The sequence below is a fragment of the Canis lupus genome, chromosome 27, assembly GCF_048164855.1.
Source record: "Canis lupus baileyi chromosome 27, mCanLup2.hap1, whole genome shotgun sequence".
NCBI lineage: Eukaryota > Metazoa > Chordata > Mammalia > Carnivora > Canidae > Canis > Canis lupus.
This window is the reverse complement of record NC_132864.1, coordinates 22,865,382-22,890,525: the sequence shown is the minus strand read 5'-3', so window position 1 is coordinate 22,890,525 and position 25,144 is coordinate 22,865,382. Positions and strand designations below refer to the sequence as shown.

The 25,144-nt window shown below is 43.6% G+C and overlaps 4 protein-coding genes across 5 annotated transcripts; 2 read left to right on the top strand and 2 right to left on the bottom strand.

Moving 5' to 3' along the window:
- Positions 1–137: 137 nt before the first annotated feature.
- Positions 138–6,581, top strand: SRSF9 (serine and arginine rich splicing factor 9). The gene is made up of 4 exons (XM_072802809.1): positions 138–432; positions 2,762–2,922; positions 4,415–4,587; positions 6,094–6,581. The coding sequence occupies exons 1-4, from the start codon at positions 245–247 to the stop codon at positions 6,235–6,237; spliced, it is 666 nt and encodes a 221-aa protein (XP_072658910.1). The 5' UTR covers positions 138–244; the 3' UTR covers positions 6,238–6,581.
- Positions 6,582–6,686: 105 nt separating this feature from the next.
- Positions 6,687–17,062, bottom strand: GATC (glutamyl-tRNA amidotransferase subunit C). The gene is made up of 4 exons (XM_072802811.1): positions 16,905–17,062; positions 16,653–16,825; positions 9,607–9,710; positions 6,687–8,056 (listed from the first exon to the last, which is right to left on the bottom strand). Exons 1-4 carry the CDS (start codon positions 16,983–16,985, stop codon positions 8,004–8,006), a joined length of 411 nt encoding a protein of 136 aa, XP_072658912.1. The 5' UTR covers positions 16,986–17,062; the 3' UTR covers positions 6,687–8,003.
- Positions 16,681–20,345, top strand: TRIAP1 (TP53 regulated inhibitor of apoptosis 1). 2 transcript variants are annotated; one of them, XR_012019332.1, is made up of 3 exons: positions 17,044–17,228; positions 18,400–19,603; positions 20,001–20,345. XR_012019332.1 is itself a non-coding variant. In XM_072802816.1 (2 exons), the coding sequence occupies exons 1-2, from the start codon at positions 17,082–17,084 to the stop codon at positions 18,481–18,483; spliced, it is 231 nt and encodes a 76-aa protein (XP_072658917.1). In that variant the 5' UTR covers positions 16,681–17,081; the 3' UTR covers positions 18,484–19,645. The 2 variants fall into 2 exon arrangements, 1 of the variants encoding a protein (XP_072658917.1); XM_072802816.1 differs by lacking the exon at positions 20,001–20,345 and having other exon boundaries at positions 16,681–17,228; positions 18,400–19,645.
- A 466-nt stretch (positions 20,346–20,811) lies between these two features.
- COX6A1 (cytochrome c oxidase subunit 6A1) lies at positions 20,812–23,216 on the bottom strand. The gene is made up of 3 exons (XM_072802807.1): positions 22,826–23,216; positions 22,533–22,675; positions 20,812–21,080 (listed from the first exon to the last, which is right to left on the bottom strand). Exons 1-3 carry the CDS (start codon positions 22,929–22,931, stop codon positions 20,997–20,999), a joined length of 333 nt encoding a protein of 110 aa, XP_072658908.1. The 5' UTR covers positions 22,932–23,216; the 3' UTR covers positions 20,812–20,996.
- Between the last annotated feature and the right edge of the window lie 1,928 nt (positions 23,217–25,144).

The window sequence follows — 25,144 nt, the reverse complement described above, 5'->3', positions numbered from 1 at the left end:
GCCCCGGGGCGCGCCAGTACCTACAGGGGGCGCCAGCCTGCGCGCACGCGCAGTCATCGCAGCAGCGTCCCCTTTAAGACGATTCCTTTTTTGCTTCCACCGACCCCTTCGCTTCCGCTCCGCCGTTCCCACAATGCAGTGCGGCTGAGCGTCTCCGAGCCCGCGGGGACGCTGCGGGGGGACCCCGGCTGAGGCGGCGGCGGCGACGTGGGCTGCGGCGGGCCCGCGGCGTCGGGCGGTGCGGATGTCGGGCTGGGCGGACGAACGCGGCGGCGAGGGAGACGGGCGCATCTACGTGGGGAACCTTCCGACCGACGTGCGCGAGAAGGACCTGGAAGACCTGTTCTACAAGTACGGCCGCATCCGCGAGATCGAGCTCAAGAACCGGCACGGCCTCGTGCCCTTCGCCTTCGTGCGCTTCGAGGACCCCCGGTGAGGCCCCGCTCCGCCCGCCCGCGGTCTGAGGCCCCAGGCCCCCGCCTTCCCTCCTCCCCCTCCCCTCGAAGGCCTCCCCTCCCCCCTCCGCGCAGACCCCTCAAGGCGCCCCCGGGTGGAGGATGAGGCCTCCTCACCGCAGGCTCAGGCCGTCCTTTGCTCCGTCGTCACTTCCTCTAGGGTTTTTTTTTTTTTTTTTTTTTTTTTTTGGGTACTTAAAAACACAAAAGCTGGGCGTTTGGAGGGCCCAGGCCCGCCCAGACCGGCCTAGGGGACGGTACACATGACCATTCTCTCTCAGAGTGGAGAGGCACCCTTCAGGGGAAGCCGCCCCGGGGCCTCGGAACCTTGGGCCCGGAACCAGTTGGGATAGGACTCCGTGAGGAGAAGTGGCCAGTCGCTCTCCCTGCGCACCCCTCCCCCCAGCCAGAACTCGCCGTTAGAGGGTAACAGACTGTGGGGACGTGGTTGCCTTTGGAAGTCGTAAAGGGTCTCTGTGATGGAACAGATCTCCATCCGCGCGCGCCGCACCCCGCAGGGCTACGGCCTCGTCCTTCTGAAAGCACCAGGGATTTGAAAAAGTTTCTAAAATGGTCTGAGGGGGATCTCTGGTTTCACTTCACTCCTCTCATGAGGGAGGCACCGCCAGATGCTTAGGGCCCCAAGCATTTGGAAGCTTCTCGATCCCTAAACTGGCTCAAAGGGGTCTTTGTGATTTTGCAAACTTTGTCCGCCTGATGGCCAGAAAAGGCCTGGGAACTTTAAAAACTGCAGTTGGTCGTTCTTAGAAGCCACCTCATTGGACAGGTTACTCCATTTGGAGTAAATAGAGGGCCCACTCTGTTTTCCAGCGTTGACCCAGGGAATGCTTTACCTAGTCTGCACCGGCAGGCTTCACTACAGGGACTGTCCATAGGGTGTCTTGCCTACCTGGTGTGCTGGTATGGGGCAAGGAGGGCATCTGAGGACAGGGAGGTAGGAAGCACTCTGAGGCTTTGAGGACTCTGACAGAGCTCATTCTTAGTGTCTTGTCATTTGTCTCAGAAACGGAAGTACGCATTTTCACACCTAAACTGGAGAAGGTTGCACCTCTGTAACAGTTTCAGTGTGGCTTTTGAACTGTGTCAAGTATCACTAGCATTTTCAACAACCTATAAAAGAGGTAGTGTTAGCCACATTTTATAAATGAAGAAACTGAGGATTTAGAGTTGCTGTTAAAAGAGAATGCTATGAGGGATCAAGGTAGGATTTGAACCCCCTGTACTGCCCTTTAAAACACAAACTTACTGTATGATACACTACATTTTCATCTCTTCCATAATAGAAAAGCTGTCTTTTGATGTCACTAAATGCCAAATTTCTAGCAAAGCACTGCACACATAGTATCTTATTTAATCCTTACAAATAACCCTGTGAGATAGGCATATTACATTTAAGAGATGTGAAAACTTGATGTATTTACCCAAAGATAGCTACTAGTAAGTAGCTGAAGAGTGATTTGAACTCATAAATCAGTATTCAAAATCTGCTCTTCAACCCTAGTGGTTCTGCCTCTCCTTCACTTCATTATAAATATAGCCAGGATTGCACTGGTTGTAGTCCTCGTTGCTTTTAACTTTGTGACTAGAATCAGATAAGCAATTATGTGCCTGTGACAACTGAATGATGCTTTCATTAGTACATCTTTGGCTTTGCTTGTCCATCCAAGCTCTGAGGCCATTCCTTCTCCAGTCCAATACCTGACAATCAGCTTGGTTCTCCTAGAGCCCTAGGGAAGACTGAAAATAACTTCCTCGAATTATTTACCTCTTTTGACAATACTGTACCTAGAGAGTGGTCTTCACAACTTAGTTTTCCAAATGATGCTGAAAAAGTACCCATGAGAGAGTTCCATATTCCTCACAAAACACAAAGTGTGTATTTCGAGCCTGATTTTTTTTTTTAATGAATTTTCTTTTACAGACTTGGTGGTACTAGGCTTTGCTAAAGAATATTAAAGGATGAATGTGTGGTGAGCATTTTGATTAACTGCTCACAGGGTTAAAGAAATATACTGGTGAAATCAATCACCTGTCAACAATTTTTTTTTCCTGAATTAGTCCTCTTATAAGTCATTTGTTTACACCTTTATTAATCATTTCATACCTAGAAAACCTTGTGTGTGATAGCTATAAAGCTTAATTCTAATATCATGAAAGGTCTTCACACGAAAGCAGTAGTGCATCAAGATTCTATTTTGTTTTTCTCACTCCAGGTTTCCCTTTTATACTTGTTACTCAGGGCTCTTACTGGTCAGTCAGCACTAACTCCAAACTTTTCTTTGCAGAGATGCTGAAGATGCAATTTATGGGAGGAATGGTTATGATTATGGCCAGTGTCGACTTCGTGTGGAGTTCCCCAGGACTTATGGCAGTCGGGGTGGGTGGCCCCGCGGTGGGAGGAATGGGCCTCCTACAAGAAGATCTGATTTCCGAGTTCTTGTTTCAGGTATGTTCCTTTCAAACTGAATGAGCTGATGCATGTAAAATACTCAGCACACAGTCTGGTCTCCAAGAAATTTAGCTGTTACCCTTCAGTACATGGGACATGTGCGGCTTTCCTTTCAATAGCCTGTGCACAGTCTGTGGTCCTGCTATGTTGCCACTGAGGTAGGCATCTTGCAAATGAAATTGCATCAGTCATGCAGCCTTGGTAGAACATAAACTTGCTTCTTATGAAGGAGTTTTCTAGTGTTGAGAGGGAAGATGGTGGCAAAACCCTGTGAGCTAGAATTCTATAGAGATGTTTCCTTTTGGAATATACTCAGTATCAGACTTGCTAGACATTCCAGGAACCAGATTTACTGCCAAGCATTGGATCCTGAAAATGGTCAGATTTAGGTAGTGGCTTTGGAATTATAGAAAAAAAACAAAACAACTTGGAGTTTTAGGGCTTCTATTGCAGAATATAGAATGAAATGTCTAATGTTGACAAGCAGTGAAATGCCAAGCTCAGGTTTATGCATCTTTTCAAAAGATTAATACAATGGTAAAGACCTGGGGCCTTCTGCACATTGCATGGGCATTTTAGGACCATGATGGATTGAAATGTATTGAGAAACCTGGCACTTTCTTAGATAGGAATGTCACACAGTTACAGCAGATTCCCTTGGTACTTAACAGTGATCCTCTCAGTATCTGCCTATCTTGTGTCCCTTTGTAATTTTTTAACCCCAGAACTCTATTCCCTCCTTCAGGATGTCATACATATCTTTTTTTCTCTCCATGCTGCTCTGAAATCCTGCTTAGAAAACTATTAGGAAATGGCTGCAGTCCTGAGCTGTGAGCGGTAAACACAGCCTTTGAGAGCAGGAGCACATTTCCCTTTCATGACATCAGGTAGGGTTGTATAATTCCCAACTAGTTGTAGCGTCTGAGTCTTACCTTTTCCCCCATTGTATTGAAGAATGTTGGTGATCTTTTAAAAGGTACTTTGTCTGGTTTGTCAGTCATTCACACCTACAGGAAAACAAACTAGATTTTTGTTGTGTTGTCACCTTCAGCTATGCCTTGGTTCCTTCATTGGATAGTTTCAAAATTCCCATGTTCTGAGAACCTAGTCAAGCAAGAGATAATTGGTACTGATAAATTTCATAATGGAAAACATTATGAAACGTTCTTGGGAATTTGATATTAAATGTGAAGGATAAAGAAAGGCTGTGAATTCTCACAAATGCTACACCTGTAATGGAGTGGACTCTTTGCTCTGTTGCAAGGACTTGGTCTCTGGAAGATTAGCCTAGGACTAGTGTCTTATAATGGTTTACCACACATACTTTAGTACTCTTGTCTGGTTTTATGCCCTTTATGATTTGTGATTTGTGGATCCTCAGGATCTGAAAGTAGTGATGGAAAAGGAACCCTAGGTATTGCTGGCTCTTAACAGGTCAGTTAACATGGCTGAAGGATATGGCCTCTTCTCTTATGTTGTCTATGCCTAGGACTTCCACCATCAGGCAGCTGGCAGGACCTGAAGGATCATATGCGAGAAGCTGGGGACGTCTGTTATGCAGATGTGCAGAAGGATGGAATGGGGATGGTTGAGTATCTCAGAAAAGAAGACATGGAATACGCCCTGCGTAAACTGGATGACACCAAATTCCGCTCTCATGAGGTGGGTTCCCACCTTCTGTTGAGCTTTCACCTAGGCCACTCCATCTGAAGCTGACCTAGCAGAAGTAGTAATAGGCCATGTGTTTACCATTTGATGACCTCACAGTACCATTAAAGATCTATCTTAAATGGACAAAGCCAAGAAATTCATCATGCCTAAACCCTGCAGGGTCATAACAGAGAAGTCTGCAGTTATAGTATTTTTAACCCAGAGAGAATACTGGTGCAGTCTGTCATAATGTGGTGAGCTATTCTGTGATACCATCCCTTTCACAACTGGCTTGATCTGCAATGTACCTCTGTGAACCTAATTATTATGGTTGTCCTTTCTCTGGATCTAGTCTGAGCCCTTCAACCCAACCTCATCATCTCAGCTCTTCCAGATACTGCTGTTGGGCCAAGAGGTCACTTCATTCTTCCTTTCCCAGAGTAATGCAGGATCCTCTTTGCAACATTAGTCACTTTGGCATTTTCTTGTAATCACCTTATCCTCAGGACTTAATTCTTGATGTCTTTCCTTTGGAGAAGGCAGCTGCTGCTTTAGATCTTTCAGTCTGATTCACATGTTACCGAGACTAGCCAGCAGACCGACTGGACATTATTTTTTTCTGGTTATCTCGTCCTAACTTACCATGAGGTCTAGATTCATCTGGGGTCCATTTCCTTTTCTAAGGGTTCATATAATTCCCCGATTTTATGGCTTGGAAAGTGCATGGCTTAACAGTACTTTTGCTCAGACTGAATTTGGAGCAGAAACAAAACAGGATCGGGTCCTGTAAAACTGCAAAGTAGGGCCTCAGTAAGGATAAATACAATTAACTGACTTCACCTAGGGAATTCTGCATCAGACTTCTTTCCTTTTAATATCTTTAGATTCTCTGAGAGTGTTGGCTGAGGGCAAAGGGCCTGAAGAGAGGCCAGCCTGGACATGACTCCTGTGCCACTTAATAATTTCTTAGCTGAGCTATTCTCTGAATGCTGGTTCCTCATTTTGCAAAATAAGAACAATAGCATTGTCTCATAAGACTTGCTGGGAAGCTAACTTAAGATAACTGAGTAACTAACCCAGGTCCTGACACCTGAGAGGTGATGAATACAGGTTAGCTTTTTCCATAGGTAGCCATCCAAAGATGCACATATGCGGTGGCAGGGGATTGCAGTGTATGACCTCTGAGATCCTTTCTAGTTAGTTCTTAGTTTCAGGGGTCAGTGGCAATAATTCAGATATGTTAACAGTAATGGCTAGTATTTGAGCATTTAATACATGTGAAGTTGCTATTATTGGTATCACCCTGGAAGAGATAAGAGCATTGTTTTCCTCATTCTTGAAATAAGCTGGTAAGCATACCTACCTTATAGCATTATTATGAGGGTTTAATGAGAACATGATGCCAAACAGTGAGTGCTCAGTACTTAACTATTATTGTTAGGCAGTCGTGTTAAGTTTTAGTGCGCTTTATTTCTCTGGGTCTTATTTTTTCCTTTACTCTTTTTGCTTGAATTTCAGGGTGAAACTTCCTACATCCGAGTTTATCCAGAGAGAAGCACCAGCTATGGCTACTCACGGTCTCGGTCTGGGTCAAGGGGCCGTGACTCTCCATACCAAAGCAGGGGTTCCCCACACTACTTCTCTCCTTTCAGGCCCTACTGAGACAGGTGATGGGAAATTTTTCTTTATTTTTTAGGTGAACTGAGCTGCTTTGTGCTCAGAATCTACATTCCAGATTGATGATTTAGTGTCCTAGGAAATTTTTTTAATTTTTTTTTTAAGGAAATACATAATTTCTACCAGGGCCATATTGGCAGTGAAGCGTTTTAAACTGCAGAAATTGTGGTTTTGGTTCAGAAATAAGTTGTATATTTTTCACCCTGGATTATGGGAAAAAAAAATCAGTGCTGTGTCTTTGTGGGTTGCTCTACTATGGAGATCAGCAGTTACTGTGACTGAGTCGGCCCATTCTGTTTAGAAATATATTTTAAACGTTTAGTAATTGATATGTGTGGTTGTCCTTGATTAAGTTAATAGATTTCACCAAACAGGCACACTGATTAAAAAGAAAAAAAGTCATTGAGTTGTAGCGGCAGCTTGTACCCAATTGGTAAGGAGCAGGAATGGATAACTTTATTTGGGAACAAAGACAGTTGCTGTGACAGTAATTTGAGAATCTCAATCCCAAGAGTCACTCAGGGTTATCTTAGAATGCAAAGCCAAGCTTATAAATGAAGCTGCCTTAAAGAAGAGGGAGCATTTAAGATAGGGTAAAGGAATATAAGAATAAAATAGACTGTAAAGTCACCAGTAGCATAAAGATCATTGGAAGACTCTTAAAACCCACTGTGGCAGTTTGGAGGGGAAAAAATATGCTTAAATTTTGGTTCTGTCACTTTTACCCCTAAATCTGTTTCACTTATCCTTGGTATTTGAGCTTTCTTAAAACACAAAACAAACCAAAAAACTCTTAGATTCTACTCCATTAGTAATCGTGGCGGAGATGGGGAAGCTACTGTGTTCCAGGCCCTGGGGCTTTTTTAAAAAGCCACTTTATTGAATTATGATTAACATGTAAAACGTTGTACTTATTTTATGTATACGATTTAGTGAGTTTGGGGTTAAGTGTATACCCATGAAAGCATCACCACCATCAAGGCTATAAACATATCCATCACCTCCCAAACTTTCCTCCTTACTTCTTTAAGATTTGTGTTAAGAACATTTAATATAAGATCTACTCTCTTGGCAAATTTTTAGTGTACAACATAGCACTGTTAGCTACCCCAGGGCTGTTTTTGTCATAAGTTCTTTTCAGAAAAACTGTAGCTGTGGCTAGTATCCCTTTCGCATGTAATCATTTTGTGGGATAGTGGATGATTGTAGGTTAGGAGTTGCCAAGCTGTAGAGTCTACTTTGAATACTCTTCAGATATTAGGAGAAAGTTAGCCTTCTGCTGGGAACAAAGTGGGCACCCAGGAACAAATTCGAGTTTGTTTAGTAAAGATACAAGGTTTCTTGGATTGATAGAAATAGCAACTAAAAAGTACAACACAGATTTTCACATAGTGATCAGATGCATTGTCTATAGTTACATCAATAGAAAAATTCATTTAAGTGCAGTTTGGTAGTCTGGGAAGAGATAAAGAAGGAGAACATCTTATACACTGAACAGTCTGTGAATAAAATACTTGATCCACTTCCTCGGAAAGTAACAATACCTCTTAAATCCAGTAGCAGCAGGAACTCATTGCCTTGTTTTGGCTAGATATTTCCCAATTCTGTCTTCAGAGAGTTAGTTATTAAAAAATACTTAACAGTTTTTTTCAGGTGACTGAAGAAAGTGGGCATATTCCTGTTCACAGTAACAAAAATACTATCTTTGGGCTTCCACATGTTCACAGGGTACCCCTTCCCAGAATAGCTACTCAGTTGTATGAAAAAGGCTCTTGCTCATCCTGCTTTGGCAAAGAGATATTACCTGTTTGAAAACAGTAACAAAAAAGAATGTTATAGCTGAGCCTGCTTTCCAACTGGTTCTACTGAGCTAACTTATCACTTGGTTTGTCATGAAAAATAAGCAATGCAAGTAAGTGTAGTTATTGTTTTTCTGACTTACCTGGAAGAATAACAGTTGTGAGTGAAGCCTAATAAATGCACACTTTTCAATAAGGAGCAGAGACAGTTATATGCATATAGGAGTGGAAGGAAAAACTAATGATTATGAATTCACTTTGTCTCCAGAAGCAAAGTCTGACATAGAGTTCTTTTTGAGAAATAGCATATGTGATCAATGGATATGTCTGCTAAAATAGCGACAACTGTCAGACTCTGAGAGATTATAAAATCTTTTTATCTCTTTCACAGTTAATTTGAGGTGCTTTAGTGAATCAGAAGCATGATTAAGAGTTGAGCGCACAATTTTTAAGCTTTCTTTCCCATCCTTGCTTCAAGCAAAAGCTTTCCTTTAATTGGCTGGTCTTGATCAAAGAGGTAACAACCCCTGAGCCGAGGGGCTCATGTTTGTTTCCGAGGCTAGTTAAAATGGTTTTCTGAGGTGATCTCCTGAACCTGAAGGTGGTACTTGGAAAACCATCTACCTGAGTGCTCAAGCTAGTCCCATTCCCAAATATCCAGAAGGGTCCAGCAGTTCGGAAAATACATCTCTCTGCAGAGGCGATAAACAGTTCAACCCACCCAAGATTCTGGATTTTAGTATTAGCCCAGAGTTACTTTTAAGTTTTCATTTAAAATAGTCACAGTAAATTTTAAAGATGCAAATCTCAACACCAAGGTTTTAAGCTGATGGCTCACAGGATGCATCTGGCTTGCAGGTATGTTTTATTTACATGGTATTTTATTTTTTAAAAAATCTTTGAATTAGTTCCCATACTTAAAATTTGGAAATACCATATGCACATAAAAATGCCAGATGTCCAGGTTCTCAGGGAGAATGGGCTCATATTACTGCCTGGCACTGAATGAGCAGCAGTGAGTACTAACTGTCCCTTTAGGCAGAGCTCGAGCTCAGGATTTGGTACACTACACATGCCTCCCCACCCCGGTCCTGTTTTGCTCATTCCTATTACAGATTGGTTCCTAAAGGTGAGTGTGACCCTTTGACTCTACTGCCACCACCTTTTTTTTTTTTTTTCCACTTAATATATGTGGGTTTTTTCATTCCACTTTTATTGAGATAATTGACATGCAACATTGTTTAAGTTGTACAGAGTTAAATATATATAGCAAAATGATTGCCAGAACAAGATTAGTTAACATCCATCATCTCATATGCAGTTTTTTCCTTGTGATAAGAACTTTTAAGATTACCTCTGAGCACCTTTCAAATACAGAATACAGTATTAACTATAGTCATTCTGCTATACATTGAAGTTTGTAAATTTTGACCACCTTCACCTAATTCACACATTATACATCTTAAAGTACTTTCATGTTGCAAATTTGGACCTATACTTTATATTCTTGGTTCACTTAGGTACAATCTATTAAACTATTTTGGGCAACACATACCTGGGGGTGCCACAAAATATTCCTCCACAACTCGATGGGCATTTTGTAGTAGTTCTTCAGCACAGTTGCCTTCTACCACATTGTCAGATCTCAAATACAGACATCTACAAAACCAGAAGCTCAAGGTTACCTTCTCAGAAAACAAGCTTCTGGGGCATTGGGTGGAGGGTCAAGAATGAGAGAAAATGAGTTATGGTCACTGCTCAATGATGGAGGAGCTATGGTCAGCAGTTGACCAAATCTCCATAGATTCTCAACCACTCAGGTAAGTGGTAATTATTCCTCAGGACCAATATGTTCAATAAATATTTTTGCATGATTACAATGGGTAAGCTGCTTCTGGAGGAGACAGGTAAGGCAATTACAGCACAATGTGTTAAGTCTAACAGGTAAGCAAAGCTTGCCAAGGGAGTAAGAAGGGGCACCTAAACCAGCCTGGATGAGGAATAGGTATTTAAAATAGGTGGTGTCATTGCTAAAGGGTGGGCAAGAAACCTCTGGATTGGGATGGGAAATGGACTTCCAGCAGGTGAAGAAACTTGCTCAAGAGTGGTTATAAATGACTTAAGGATATTAGGTCCTCAGTGTCAGGACTGGAATTAGCACAGTTTCATACCCCTAAGATGGGCTGTTTTTTCACTGCAGCCACTTTTGTGGACATGGAGGGCCTGCCCTTGACAGCTCAAGAATCTTCCATTCTGCTCTGGGCTTAGTGGCTTCATTAAAGTGTCCAGATGGTGAATTAGTGAAACCAAACAGGAGTTGAACATAACCTATGGGGCTTTACTGCTGTTTCAAGGTTTAAAAGTGCATGGCAATATGTCAGAGCCTGCTTCCAGATATATGGGCTGAAAAATAAGTATTCTGCTCAGTCACTGATAGGGAAGCAGCCATGGTCTTTCTGCTTTGAGCTAGACATAGACTGAGGGCTTAAACCTAACAGGACAGAAGGGCAAGGACATGACATGAACATCCAGGCAAAGGCTGCAGAGGGTTAAGTTGTCATGATGATTCTTTTAGGAAAGGACTAGTTCTGTTTCTTTTGTGGCACCCACCCTAGGGCTAGACACAATAAGCACTCATGGTATGGACTGTAGAAAACTGCAGTCAGTTCCAGGATCTGGCACTTTTAACTCTGGCCTTGAACAAGTATGGATCTTTCCAGACCTTGACTTCCTTGCCAAAAAAGTGAAGGTTGTGCTTGATTTTTTTTTTTTTTAAACCATATGGGAGCTTATGAAAACTTGGAGAACAAAATAAAAATCATCTGTAAAGGTGACCATTGGACCTTCTGGAGTTTATATTTCTGCTGGGCGGTCTAACAAAATGGCTAACACTTGGGCTCCTGAGTCACAGGTGAATTCAAATCTTGGTGCCACACATGGCACTGTGCAAATTATACTCTCCATGTATCTGTTTCCTTATTTGTGGACTGCTTCATAGAACTGCTGGGAATGTTAAATGTTAAAGAACTGATAATCCAGGGCCTATATTCTCACTGCAATAAGAGGTGGGTGCTAAATAGCACCTGCTCCTTTCAGAAAGTTAGTGAACCTGGGCACACCTCAGTCCCCACTCCTCATTCAGAGTATACCTAAGCACTTAACCTGCTGTCACCATGAACTTCCTGCCTAGTCCCTACATAGTGGAGGCTGCTCATGGTTCCTGGGCTCTTAGAGTTTGATGAAGTGAGACTCTACTACCACCAACAGGTGCTTAAAAGGTACTGCTTCCTCACAGTAGATGTAATAGCAGTTGATTAATTCACTCATTTGATAATCAGATTTCCTATATAAGTAATGTTTCCAGAAGAAACTCCTTGAAATACCACACATTTTCACTTAATTGCTGTTTTTGATGGAGCTGTTTCCAGAAGAAACCCACACCTTCCTATTTTCATAATCATGGGCTATTGAACCCAGGGTCTCTGAGGGTGGCACATCAGTGGTTCACTTGGAAAATTGCTTAACTCAGAATCATGCAAAAAAAACTCCAAACAGGACCAGATGAACCCTTTAGGTGCTGATCAATTACACTGAATCTCACCTCATCTTTCACAGAGTTCTACAAGAGAATTTGGCTCAAATACTATAGGACACCCATTCTGATAATAAATCAACTATGGGCTAATATTAATTATGTACTATCCTGGGAAGTACTGAAAAAAAATCACTTGAGTTTTTATGTGTTCTGGTTCAGATGAAAATTCCTGGTTGAGGAAGGCTTCTGTGAACTAGGAATCCCTGTCCTCTAAAGCTAGCAAAGCACTTTAACCAGTAACTGCAGGAAATTCTAATAAAAAGCAATTTAATGGAGAGCATTATGGCAGCACTAAAGAAGTGCTTATTGACCCTTGGACTGACCAGATAGGACAGCTCTGCTGCTGGTGTCGGGCTGCCAGGAGTCCTTTCTCTGGGCACCACTCTATTTCTATCTACAAGCTTCTTCCCTCCCTCCTAATGAATTTCTAGTTTTATGCAGACTGGAAAGAGAGTTAAGAGGCTAAGAATTTTTGGTTCAGGGGCACCTAGGTGGCTCAGTGGTTCAGCGTCTGCCTTTGGCTCGGGTCATGATCCTGGGATCAGAGTCCCACATCAGGTTCCCCATAGGGAGCCTGCTTCTCCCTCTCCCTCTATCTGTGTCTCTTATGAATAAATAAAATATTTTTTTAATAAAATCTTTTTTTAAAAAAAGATGATTTGGTTCATATAAGATTCTGAGGGACACCCTAAATACTGAAATATTTGGCCATAGGTCCTCATCTGAGTCAGAGTTGAAATGGGAGAAAATAAAGGTTCTAGGGTTGACTTTTTTTTTTTTTAGGATTTTATTTATTCATAGAGACAGAGGGAGAGAGGGGCAGAGACACAGGCAGAAGGAGAAGCAGGCTCCATACAGGAAGCCCTAGGGTTGACTTTTACACAGCATATCTAGAACAGTATTTGTGGGACTCCTAGGTGGCTCAGTGGTTGGGCATCTATCTTTGGCTCAGGGCCTGATCTCGGAGACCCAAATCGAGTCCCACCCACATGGGGCTTCCTGCATGGAGCCTGCTTCTCCCTCTTCCTGTGTCTCTGCCTCTCTTTCTCTTGTGTCTCTCTGAATAAGTAAAATATATATATTTCAAGTTCTGGGTTCCTTTACTACACACTACACCTGTGAAACTTTGGGGCATATTAGATAAACTTTCTGAGCCTCAGTTTCATTTACAAAGGAGATACTAGGGCAGCCCCAGTGGCTCAGCGGTTTAGCGCCGCCTTCAGCCCAGGGTGTGGTCCTGGAGACCCAGGATCGAGTCCCACGTCAGGTTCCCTGCATGGAATGGAGCCTAAATAAATAAAATCTTTTTAAAAATAAAAAAATAATAAATGAGATACTAGTATTTACCTTCCAGAGTTGTATGTGATAATTGAGACAATGCATATAAAATCTTAGCACCTGACACTAAGGGCACTAAATGGTTTTTTAGCTAAAACCAACAGATAGGGTTTTAATGGGCCAAGAGATTTCTAATAGCCAGTCAGTGCTTTTACACCTAGTGTGTCCTAAAATGGTTTAACACTTGTCTTAACTGGGTTCCATTTCAAACATTAGTGAGGCAATATGTTAATAAAAAAACAACAGTCCTGGGACGCCTGGGTAGCTCAGCAGTAGAGCATCTGCCTTTGGCTCAGGGCGTGATCCCGGGTCCAGGGATCGAGTACCACATGGGGCTCCCTGTGAGGTGCCTGCTTCTCCCTCTATGTTTCTCTCATGAATAAATAAAATATTTTTAAAAACAACAGTCCTATAAGTGCTACATCTCTAAAATGGAATAGTTAACTCAAACTGTTTTCCAAGTTTATGGGAAGACTGCAGATCACTGAATATGAAGTCACTATTCCAGCTACCAGATCCAAATCCCTCTTCATCTTTTTCAAACTCTCCTCTGAGCAATAGTGGAGTTCCTTTATGGCTTCCCTCTACATGATCTCGGAAATTCTGTCTCCTCTTTGTGCTTCTATTCCCTCCTTTCCCAAGGATACTAATAAAGAACATTCAATGGGGTGCCTGGGTGGCACAGTTGGTTAAGCATCGGACTTTTGATTTTGGCTCAGGTGGTGATCTCAGAGTTGTGAGACTGAGCCCCACACTGGGCTCTACACTCAGTGTGCAGTCTGCTTGAGACTCTTACTACTACTTGCTCCGCCCTCCCTTCTCTCTCTCCCTAATAAGTAATATCTTTAAAGAACATTCAACAAACATTTACTGAGTGCTCAGTGTTAGATACTGAGAATATGATGAGTAATAACAGATAGTATTGCTCCCTGGAATTTGGATGAGCAGTAAGAGAGGGGGAGAGTCAAATATTACTCAAATATGGTGGAGCTTTTTTTTTTTTTTTTTTTAGATTTTATTTATTCATGAGAGAGAGAGGCAGAAACATAGGCAGAGGGAGAAGCAGGCTTCCTCTGGGGAGCCCAATGCAGGACTCTATCCCACAACCCCTGGATCATGACCAGAGCCAAAGGCAGATGCTAAACCATTGAGCCACCCAGGTGGAGCTTTTGTCTTCATCCTAAAGAACACTGGAGAGGTACCCAAAGAGCTTGGGTAGGAGATGACCTCAGATTTCTATTTTGAAGTGCTATGTAATTTTGAGAAACTGTTGGACTTCTGTAGATCTGAGCATCAGATTACAAAATAAAGAATATAAAGGAACCAAAGACTGGAGGTGAGGATGGGAGGCTAGCAAGCACTTTACAAAGAGGTTATGATTACAGATAGGTCTGGCTCTCCTTATTGGTGCTAATGGCAGCTAATCTCTTTTGTTCCCATCTATACCATCTATATTGAGTGTCTTTTTTTTTTTTTTTTTTTAAACTAGGTTCCATGCCCAGCATGGAGCCCACTGGGGCTCAAACTCATACCCCATGATCAAAACCTGAGCTAAAGGGATCCCTGGGTGGCTCAGCGGTTTGGTACCTGCCTTTGGCCCAGGGTGTGATTCTGGGGTCCCAGGATTGAGTCCCACGTCGGGCTCCCTGCATGGAGCCTGCTTCTCCCTCTGCCTGTGTCTCTGCCTCTCTCTCTCTCTATGTCTATCATGAATAAATAAATAAAATCTTAAAAAAAAAAAAAAAACCTGAGCTAAAGTTAAGAGTTGGACACCTCAATAAGCCACGCAGGTTCCCCAAGAATGTTTTTTAATCCTATCAAGGGGGCACATGGGTGGAAAGGTTGAACCTCTGACTCTTGGTTTTCAGCTCAGGTTATGATCTTGGGGTCCTGGGAATAAGCCCCAAATCAGGCTCCCTCTTGAGTGGGAAGTCAGCTTGTTCCCTTCTCTCTCTGTTCCTCCCCACACCATGCCATGTGCCACACTCTAAAATAAATAAATCTTTTAAAAAATACCCCACCAAGAAAAGGGTAAGACAGGGGCATCTGGGTGGCTCGGTGGTTGAGCATCTGCCTTTGGCTCAGGTCGTGATCCCGGGGTCCTGGAATCAAGTTCCACATTGGGCTGCCCATGAGGAGTCTGTTTCTCTCTGCCTCTCTCCGTGTCTCTCATGAATGAATACATAAAATCTTAAAAAAAAAAAGGGGGGGGGGGTTGGACAGAGCTGTAGACTGCTGGTCTTATGAAGTACATACCCATCCTTCCCAAGAAACTGTAGTCCCCAAACAGCAAAAACTCTGCTTTTCAAAAAAAGAGCATTTTCTTTAAAAATGTATTAAGATTTGGCAAAAATTGGTAGAAGTGGGGAGAGGCTGCACCCTTTTGGTATAACATTCACAAACTACTTTGTCAAAGACCTGCCCCTCCCTATTGCACTAACCACCTCACTTCTTGTGTTATTACTCTGGTCCTTTAGGTATTTGTGTTTTGCCCCTCAGTATAAAGTGAAAAGTAAGAACTTCCCTCTGCATTCCACTTTCTCTAATCATTGTTAACAGTTTCTTGCATGCTCTGAGGGAACAAAACTTAATGCATACACCAGAATATATCGAATAGATTATGTATAAAAGTATTGTTGGGGCAGCCCGGGTGGCTCAGCAGTTTAGCGCTGCCTTTGGCCCAGGGGGTGATCCTGGACACCTGGGATTGAGTCCCACATTGGGCTCCCTGCATGGAGCCTGCTTCTCCCTCTGCCTGTGTCTCTGCCTCTCTCTCTCTGTGTGTCTCATGAACAAATAAATAAAATCTTTTTAAAAAATTGTCAAATACGATGTATTTAACCATGAAGAACACCTAAACTGTTTCTGTTTGAGGGGTTATATTTTTTTAAATTAATTTAAGTAAACTTTACCCCAAGTGGGGCTCCAAATCATACCCTGGAGATCACTGCATGCTCTACCAACTGAAGTTGCTCCTTCTTGGGAGTGTTTTGTTGTTTTTTGTTTTGTATTATAAACAAAAACCTGAACACCAGTGCATACATCTTGATGTACTTTTACATATGTTTCCATAGGGAACCACTAGGTCAGAAAATATGTATAAGCCATATTTTGAGACAGGAATCCAACGAGCAAGTCAAATATAAGCACAAGAGACAAATCAACAAAAATAAGAAATGGAAGAAAATCCAACAGGATCAAGAGCGGTGACTGTTAAGGGAGAGGATATTTGGAGGAGAAGCCTTCCGGAGGAGATGAACTAAGACCTGCCAAGGAAACAGGCTGTCCAAGAAAAGGGGAATAGCAAACGCAAAGATCCTAGAAGAAACAAATGGGCACGTTGGAGAAACAGTAACGAAGCTAATGTAGCTGGAGTAAAAGAGCAGTGTGTCTGAGTGGAAGGTGGGGACTCTGTAAAGGCCTCAAAAGCGATGGTTACGGTTCCTCATCATACTGGGAGGCCTCGAGGACTTCAAACGGGAGTGACAGGATCCAAAATGAACAAAGGAAAGCATGAAACCACTTAACCCGTGGGGTGACCGTGGCAAGTTCGTGCATCTCGCTAAAGCTCTTTTCTCTTCTGTGAATAGACACTAATAATCGCCACCTCAAATGCCTGCGAAGGCGCCACCGGCAAAGCTTCGGGGTGCGCAGCCGCGAGTATTTACCTGTCCTCCAGTACAGATTCCATGGGCTCCACCCCACCCGTGTCCACGGCGCGGAGCCGGTCGGCAAAGGCGATGGCTTTCTCCAGCCGTGCCACGGCCTCTTGGCTGCCAAAGTCCACAAGCGCCAGACGCTCCAGGTGCTCGATCACCTGGGCCGAGACCCGGCCGTTACCCTGGGGGGAATGAGGTGGAGAATGAGGGTATCGAGTCCTGACTTGCTTCGCCACCCATTTAAACGCCCCCGGCCTTTACCTGAGGATCTGCCTTAGAGGTGAAACCCCGGCGCCAGGCCACCCAGGACCGAAGGCCAAACCTCACCGCCCGCGCCCACATTTCTCTCTTCGGTCGCCGTAGGGCGTCCTCACGTAAAGCCGAGCGACGCACTTTTGAGTGACGACATCAAAGTGCGCCGCTACTGCCTCCGCCGCCATGAATAGCGTAGGGGAGGCCTGCACCGACATGAAGCGCGAGTACGACCAGTGCTTCAATCGCTGGTTTGCCGAGAAGTTCCTTAAAGGGGACGGCTCCGGAGACCCGTGCACCGACCTCTTCAAGCGCTATCAGCAGTGTGTTCAGGTGAGCCCTTAGGCGGCCAGGGCCCTTTCGTCTCTATCCCCTGGCTCCTGGTTCTCCTGCGGTGTCCCCGGCCACACGCGCAGTACCTGGCGGAAGTTGGGGTGGGAAGGATTTGAAGAAAAGCCTCAGTGAGGGCAGTGGCAGGGGCTTTCTCCCCACCATCAGCACTAAGGCCACCCGGTATCTCTCTGAATGACAAATGTTTTTACAATGCTTTACGTTTTACGGAGCACAGGAACATCCTTTGGTTCATTTGGTGCTCAAACTCATAAAGTGGGCATAGTTGTTCATATTTTTATACATGGAACGTTTATGCCCCCAAATAGGAAGTGATTAGTTCAAGTTCACCAGAATCATTTCCTTGATTTTTGAGGTGGTGCACTGTTCCACTATTGTTGGGGGGGGGGGGGGGGCGAAGCGGTGTGTTGGCCTGAGCTGTTAGACCTGAGGGTCTCATTTTGTTGTAATTCCTTTGTCCTGTTCTCTCTCTCAACCCGCTAGGAAATTTTCATTCCAGCTCAATGAATGTGAAACTGCTTTGGATTTTAAGAACCGCACTGAGCACAGCACTCCCAATTAGTTAACTTAAAACATCTTCAGGGTCATTACAAGTTGGTATCTGTATCCCATTTACAGATAGGAAAGTGAGACTTGCTCAGGTTCACTTAGCCAGAAAGTCCTGGAACTCAGGTTTAAATTTGTGTCTGTCATAACAGTAGAAAACTGTTTAAATTCCACGTATGAAACATGGACGACTCATCACAATTCCTTTTTTTTTTTTTTAAGATTTTATTTATTTATTTGGCAGAGAGAGAGAGCCTGCACACAAGCAGGGGGAGCAACAGAGGGAGAAGAAGCAGGCTCCCCACTGAGCAGGGAGCCCAATGTGGGGCTCAATCCCAGGACCCTGAGATCATGACCTAAGCTGAAGGCAGACACTTAACTGACTGAGCCATCCAGGAGCCCCTCATCACAATTCCTTTCCAATCTCTTCTTTGGCCTTACATTTAATTTCTCTGTAATGGTACTTGGGTTAAAAAGAGTACAAGTGTTGAATCATGGTTGGGTGGCCTTTTGGTGTGATCTGATTTACTTCTGTACCATCATATTTACAAAGTTTGGTCCTCAGGCTTCGTATAGACCTGTATCATGTGTTTTCTTCTCCCGTCAGAAAGCAATAAAGGAGAAGGAGATTCCCATTGAAGGACTGGAATTCATGGGCCATGGCAAAGAAAAGCCTGAAAGCTCTTCTTGAACTTGACAGTCACCTTGAAAATAGACTCCTCCAATCAGGAAATTGAGGACACTGGATCTCATCAATTAAGGCCGTGAAAAATAGCCATTGATTTGATGAGGAGTTTAGGAGGAAGTTTTCTTTTCTCCTTGATTTCCTCTCACTTGTAAAAGATGATGAACCATCACTCTTTGCTTTGAGATGATTTCTCACTCGTGCTGTGGCATCTTGCAGGAACCTCACCTGCTAAAACTGAATGATTTCTTGGGATTATGGTTGCAATACTTGGTCTAGGATCAGCTTTAAATATCCTTTGTGTGTAAATACTGATAAACTTGTCAGGATGATCAGGGTTGCCTGACCTCTTGAGTTTGCTTCAAAGGACATTAGGTAGATTGTACTAGGATTATTATTCATGGAAGCAACTGGTTAGGATCTCTCTTCTCTCAGGGAGCCAAGGCTCTGAAAAGGGATTCCAGCACAACGGTTTTAAACTGGGGAACGGTTTTATTTTTATTTAACAACTTTTAAAATTGCTGGTGGACTGGGTTAGCCAAGAGGAAGACAGCCTTAAGAGTTCCTTGCCTTAAGAAAAGGTGTCAGATTTCTGATTAAGGTGTGAAAGCTTGAAGAATGTTGCAGTACACACACCATTTCAGAGCTCATAGTATAGTTTAGGAATTAAGATCCTTGGAGTAACAATGGAAGAAGATCCTAAATTGCAGAGATTTACTGTTCCCAGCTTTCAGCCCAAGTCAATTAATTAGGTCTACCTATATTACCATAAAACTGCCAAAATGCTGCATCTGATTAAATGGGACAAGAGTTTGTTTTATTTGCCTTGTGTACCCACCCTGCCCTCCAATGTCTGTAATCATGAAGACGGAATAAATTGTAACATTTAGTTTCATTATTTGCCCCTGGAGAACTCTGCACTTTACAGAACAAGTATTACACTGTAACCCTATATATCCCATATATTGGGGGGGGGGGTGTTATAACTTAAAGGTGAAGAAAAAGTGAAGATTTATCTAAGGTAGTGTGCTAAAACAATTAGAAACATCATTGATTTCTAAAATTTATTCCTAGAGCAAGCGACGTAAATATGCTTCTATAACTGCACAAAAGATGTCAGGATCAGGTGAGCATTTACACACTTTGGAAAGTTAGGTAGCCACCAAAATTGCAGGTCTTGAGTAATTTGGTTCAATGATATCCACCCAATATGGTATAAAACAATTTACAGAAGGTGGAAATTGTATTATCCTCTCTCCTGTGGTTAGATCACAAAATGGTAAAGATGGCAGGGATCCTTTTTTTCTTACTATAAAAGGCTTTCACACCCTGTGTTTCTATATGTCTCACCTTTGTGGTACTAGTTTACTATATGTACTATGCAATACCAAAACCTGGTAGCTTCTTGAATCTTAGTATAAAACCAGTTGAGCTTCAAGAATAAAACACTCCAAGCCAACCATGTTCTTTCATTGTAATTGCTACTGAAGGAGTAATTTTTTCTGATTGTTCTTTTTCTTAAGGAGAGGGAGAGAAGAGAATCTTAAAAGCAGGCTTCACATAGCATGGAGTCCAGTGCAGGGCTCAATCTCACAAATCTTAGATCATGACCTGAGCTGCAATCAAGAGTTGGACGCTTAACCTACTGAGCCACCCAGGAGCCCAATTGTTCTTCGTTCTATTTTGACTTCATCCTGCCCGTAAAGTGACTCCAACTATCTCAGCTACTTCAAGATTAATTTTGAAGAGAAATTAAGTGCTCTTTTAAGGGTGATTTTGTTACTGTTACTATTGTTTCTCCCTAATTCTTAATGCTACAGGAAGGTTTTAAATCCAGAAACAAATAAAGCTAATGCTATATGGAGAAATGTGTCATACTGCCTTTATTTCTCCAAGAGTTCCTAATCCTTTCACCCTTCAGGGTGCTGAGAGAAGACTCCAAGATGAGAACTTGACACTTTTGGAGACAATTACCTGACTATAGGGAGTATTCTTCAGCAAATGCTGGTATAATGGGACAAGAGAAAGCTAGGACACAGAAAGTATTTCCTCTGGAAAATCCAAGATACCCTTTTCTGTAAATTGCACATATTCTACTGGCGGCCACTCAATATTTTTGCCATCCAAAGTCTGTCAGGACCCAATCTTGATACTTAAATTAGCTCCACTTACGGTCCCTTTGCTTTACCCACCCCCAGACATAAGAAACCAAGGACAAGCCTGTTATAAACAATGTTATCCAGAGGCCTGTATGCAGCAGCCATAAACCTTCATTACATAAAAATAACCTTAATGCTGATTTTGGAGGGAAAAACAAAGAATACAACTCTCAGATCATGGACCAATCTAAGTTATTTATTTAAGCCATCTCCTGCCATAAGCAAAAGGATGGAGGATCAGTATACTGGTCATCAAAGTAAGGAAGGTAAGCTTAAGGTCCCATATACTTTTCTGGTCCGTGTGCAGTCATGGTCCAAACCAGTCCTGTGGTCCCCACTGGGTGGTGGTCCAGGTTCTGTTTATTCATCTTCATAGCCAGTTGGAAGTGGATTCACGTGAGAGTTATGGAATAGAGTATGATTACCATCTCCCCAGGGAAAGGGCTGTGGAGTGAAGATGTCAATTAGCAATTCCAGAAAAGAATTCATAAACAGCACTGCCATGAACTGCTTAAGATAAAGGGGAAGTGACAGACAATACATAACAACAAAATGGTAATTAGTCCTTTAACTACTGGCGTATTTCAGCCTTCCTGTAATTTAATGGAGCTCTCTTATAACTTCCAGGAGAGCCTTTAAAGTAGACAGTAGGAAAAGCAACCTCAAGTTCATTATTCATAAGCCTCTCCCTGGCAATTAGCCTATCAGTGCAATGTTTATGAAAGTATAATCCACACATGATCTGTATCAGAATGGTAGAGGTAGGTAAATGAGAGGAGATGCTTACTTAAATGCAGACTTCTGGGCTTTATTCCAGACCTAAAATAAACCTCTGGATTGGAAACTGCAACCTACCCTCCTCAATTTTTTTTTTTTTTTTTAAAGATTTGAGACAGAAAACGAGAGAGCATGAGCAGAGGGGAGGGGCAAAGGGAGGAGAAGAAGCAGATTTCCTACTGAGCAGGGAATCACCTGAATTGTATCTAACTTAACCCACTGAGCCACCCAGGCACCTCACCCTCAATGTTTTTGCTCACTGTCTTTGAAAAACAATGCTATAGGGCAGTGGTTTCCAACCGTGGATTTTGCTCCTCCAAGGACATTGGGCAGTATCTGGAGACATCTGAGACAGCACATCCAGTGGGCAAAGGTTGAGGATGCTGTTAAATATCCCAGGACTCACAGGATAGCCCCTTGCCCCAACAAGAATTATCCAGCCCCAAATGTCAATAGTACTGAGACTGATAACCCTGCTATATGGTTTTTACATCTATTGTACAAAGGTGGGAGTGGGGCTCAGACTCAAAAAATTCTTTCAGAATCTAAGAATCTAGCTTAAGTTGTTATAAGGCCAGTCCCATCTCCTCTAAGTCATGTAATAATTATTAAAGAGCCAGACGGGCCTCTTGTTAAGAATACTTACAACAAGCAATGGAAAACAAATGCATTGCATCTACATCAACAGCAAGGATAAAACACTTGAGAAAATAACTAGCAGAGGTCGGAATAGGAAAAGCTGTTAGTTTCCTCATTATGCAGCTAGTACCTGCCAGATGCCCAGGTCGTAGAAGGGTAAACCACGTTCCCATTTTGCCACTTTAAGGGAGATTCCCAAACATCCAAGTCTCATACAACCGACAACCGTTTCGGGACAGTATCAGAAAGCAGAGATGGGATGGATCAGAAAAGGAAAACTGAAGGACTCTTATTGTATGACCTTGAAAAAGAAAACAGATGTGACCCCCCCCAAGGCTGTTACTTTCCCATAAAACCGGAGAAAATAAAAATTTGTAAGAATTATATGATAAATTGTACACGATCATAGAGAATTAAGAACTTGGACTAGGCATTTGTAATAAAAGGAGAACGGATACTCGAAAGCCTACAAAGGCGTACCTTGGACCTGATGCGGAGATGGGGGTAGGCGATGAACTCAGGTCTCTCGTGCTCTCCGTGATGCGACTTCAGGAAGACGTTCAGCATGCTCACTCCCACGCCAGGGAGCGCTACGAAGTAGGTGAGGGCCTTCCACATGCGAGCTGTGGAGGGGGCACGACTCTTAGGCCTGGTGTGGGGACCCAGCCCGAGGCTCGCCTCCCCCACTCCAAGTCCTCAAGCCAAGGTCACAGTCCTGCCCTGCCTCGCTCGAGTGGGGCTGAGGCCCGCCCCGCCAACCGCAGCTCCAGTACCTGAGCCCTCCTCGCCGTGGGCGCCGCTCGACATGGACCGCCCCAGGGGTGCTCCGGACCGACCTAGCAGCCCAGAGAGCCGGAACACAGCCGCCGCCGACGCCATTATCGACCTGGACAGCCTCAACGCCGGAAGCGGAAGTGGAAAATGGGCTGGGGGTGGGACCACAACCCAAAAGCAAGCTCCTATTGGGCGGAGCCTTAACGCAAGTAGCCTGCGTACTATCCTCCCGGCTGTCGGAGTCCCAGTTAAAATCCTCAGAGCCACCAGTTTTGAGGGAGCATGCGCTCTGCACCTCCTCCTCCTACTGTTCCCACCCTGGTGAGGCGAGGCGAGGATAAGTACGAAAGGGGGATTTATGGAGGGCGCTCCGGCGTCCGGAAGCTGTGTCTTAGTTGGAGTCTGCGGACAGCAGCTGGAGGTTCCGAGCTCAGACCACCCCGTTCCTCCCCCTCCTGTGACGTCATTTTTCATCGCACTTGACACAATCGTCATCGTTATTATGTTTGTCTCTCCTACTAGAATATGAACTCTGTGATACCAGAGTTTTCCATAGCAGCCTTCCCAGAGCCTGGAATTGCAGGGACTCAATACAAATGAATGAGTGAGTGAATGAATGAGTAGCAACGGGAACCAGGAGGAGCCCTTGGAATCCAGAAAATCTGGATTTTATTTTATTTTTTAAAGATTTATTTATTTATTCAGAGAGAGCAAGACAGAGGCAGAGACACAGGGCAGAGGGGGAAGCAGGCTCCATGCAGGAAGCCCGACGCGGGACTCGATCCCGGGTCTCCAGGATAACACCCCGGGCTCCAGGCGGCGCTAAACCGCTGGCGCTAAACCGCTGCCCGAAAATCTGGATTTTAATTCCGCCTCAACATCCTTAACTTTTGGCTTCTTTAGTCATGTTAGCCTTCTCTCCATTGAAACTCGAAGCAAAAATTAACATCTGTTTTGTCTCTTCAAGCCCCCTTCCCCCACTTCTTCCTTTTTCTCCCTTCTACTCCTCTAAAGACAGTTTTAAAAATTAAAATTAGGGGCACCTGGGTGGCTCAGTGGTTGAACATCTGCCTTTGGCTCAGGTCATGATCCCTGGGGTCCTGGGATGAGTCCTTCATCAGGCTCCCCGCATAGAGCCCGCTTCTCCCTCTGCCTGTGTCTCTGCCTTTCTCTGTGTGTCATGAATAAATAAAATCTAAAAAACAAACAAACGAACCCAGAGTAGGGGAACAAACAAGAACTCCAGTGTGGGAAGACTAGATTCACATTTTGTTTCCATTCCTTACACCCTGTGACTTTGGGCAAATAAGGTAAAATAAATGTTGTAAGGCTATGCAGTTTCACGAAGACAAAAATTTAGGGTCATGCTACCAGAGAGTTACAATCTGATGTCGCATTAGATCTCCCTTTCTCTGAGTAGGCCGGGTTTTTTTTTTTTTTTTTTTAAGATTTCATTTATTCATGAGAGACACAGAGAGAGAGAGAGAGAGAGAGAGAGGCAGAGACACAGGCAGAGGGAGAAGCAGGCTCCATGCAGGGAGCCGGACGTGGGACTCGATCCCGGGTCTCCAGGATCAGGCCCTGGGCCAAAGGCAGCGCTCAACCCCTGAGCCACCCGGGCTTAGGCTGGGTTTTTACATATTATGGTACGCCATGTGATACATCAAGATTGTCAAATCCCTAGACATCCTCAAACACAGCCAAATGGTACATGAGGCTCCATAGTATGGCCATGGAAAGGGTCCAAGCTCAAGGATCAGGAAATCCTAGGTTCAAATCTTCGGTTTGCCACCAACTGTTTACTCTTCTCTAAAATGGGAATGTAATACCCATTTATTCATCCCTTTATCTAATAAATATTTATCAGAACCCAGCTCTACTTTGGGAAGTTACTCAGCCTCCACCTATAATATAATAATGAGATTTCATTTAATAAATATTAACTAAGGTGCCTACTATGTGCCAGCCATGGGTGGTAGGAACTCCAGGTGTAAGATCTCTCTCATTTAACTTACATTCTAGTGGTGGAGAAAGGATTAAATGAAAAATGTCTGGGATGCCTGGGTGGCTCAGCAGTTTGGCACCTGCCTTCGACCCAGGGCATCATCCTGGAGTCCCGGTATCAAGTTCCACATCGTGTTCCTTGCATGGAGCCTACTTCTCTCTCTGCCTGTGTCTCTGCCTCTCTCCTACTCTGTGTCTCTCATGAATAAATAAATAAAATCTTTTTTAAAAAGAAAAATGTCTGAAATATATTAAAGATTCAACAAATATTCATTTTCTCATAGGGCTTTTGTACACTTCGCAGTGTGGTACTG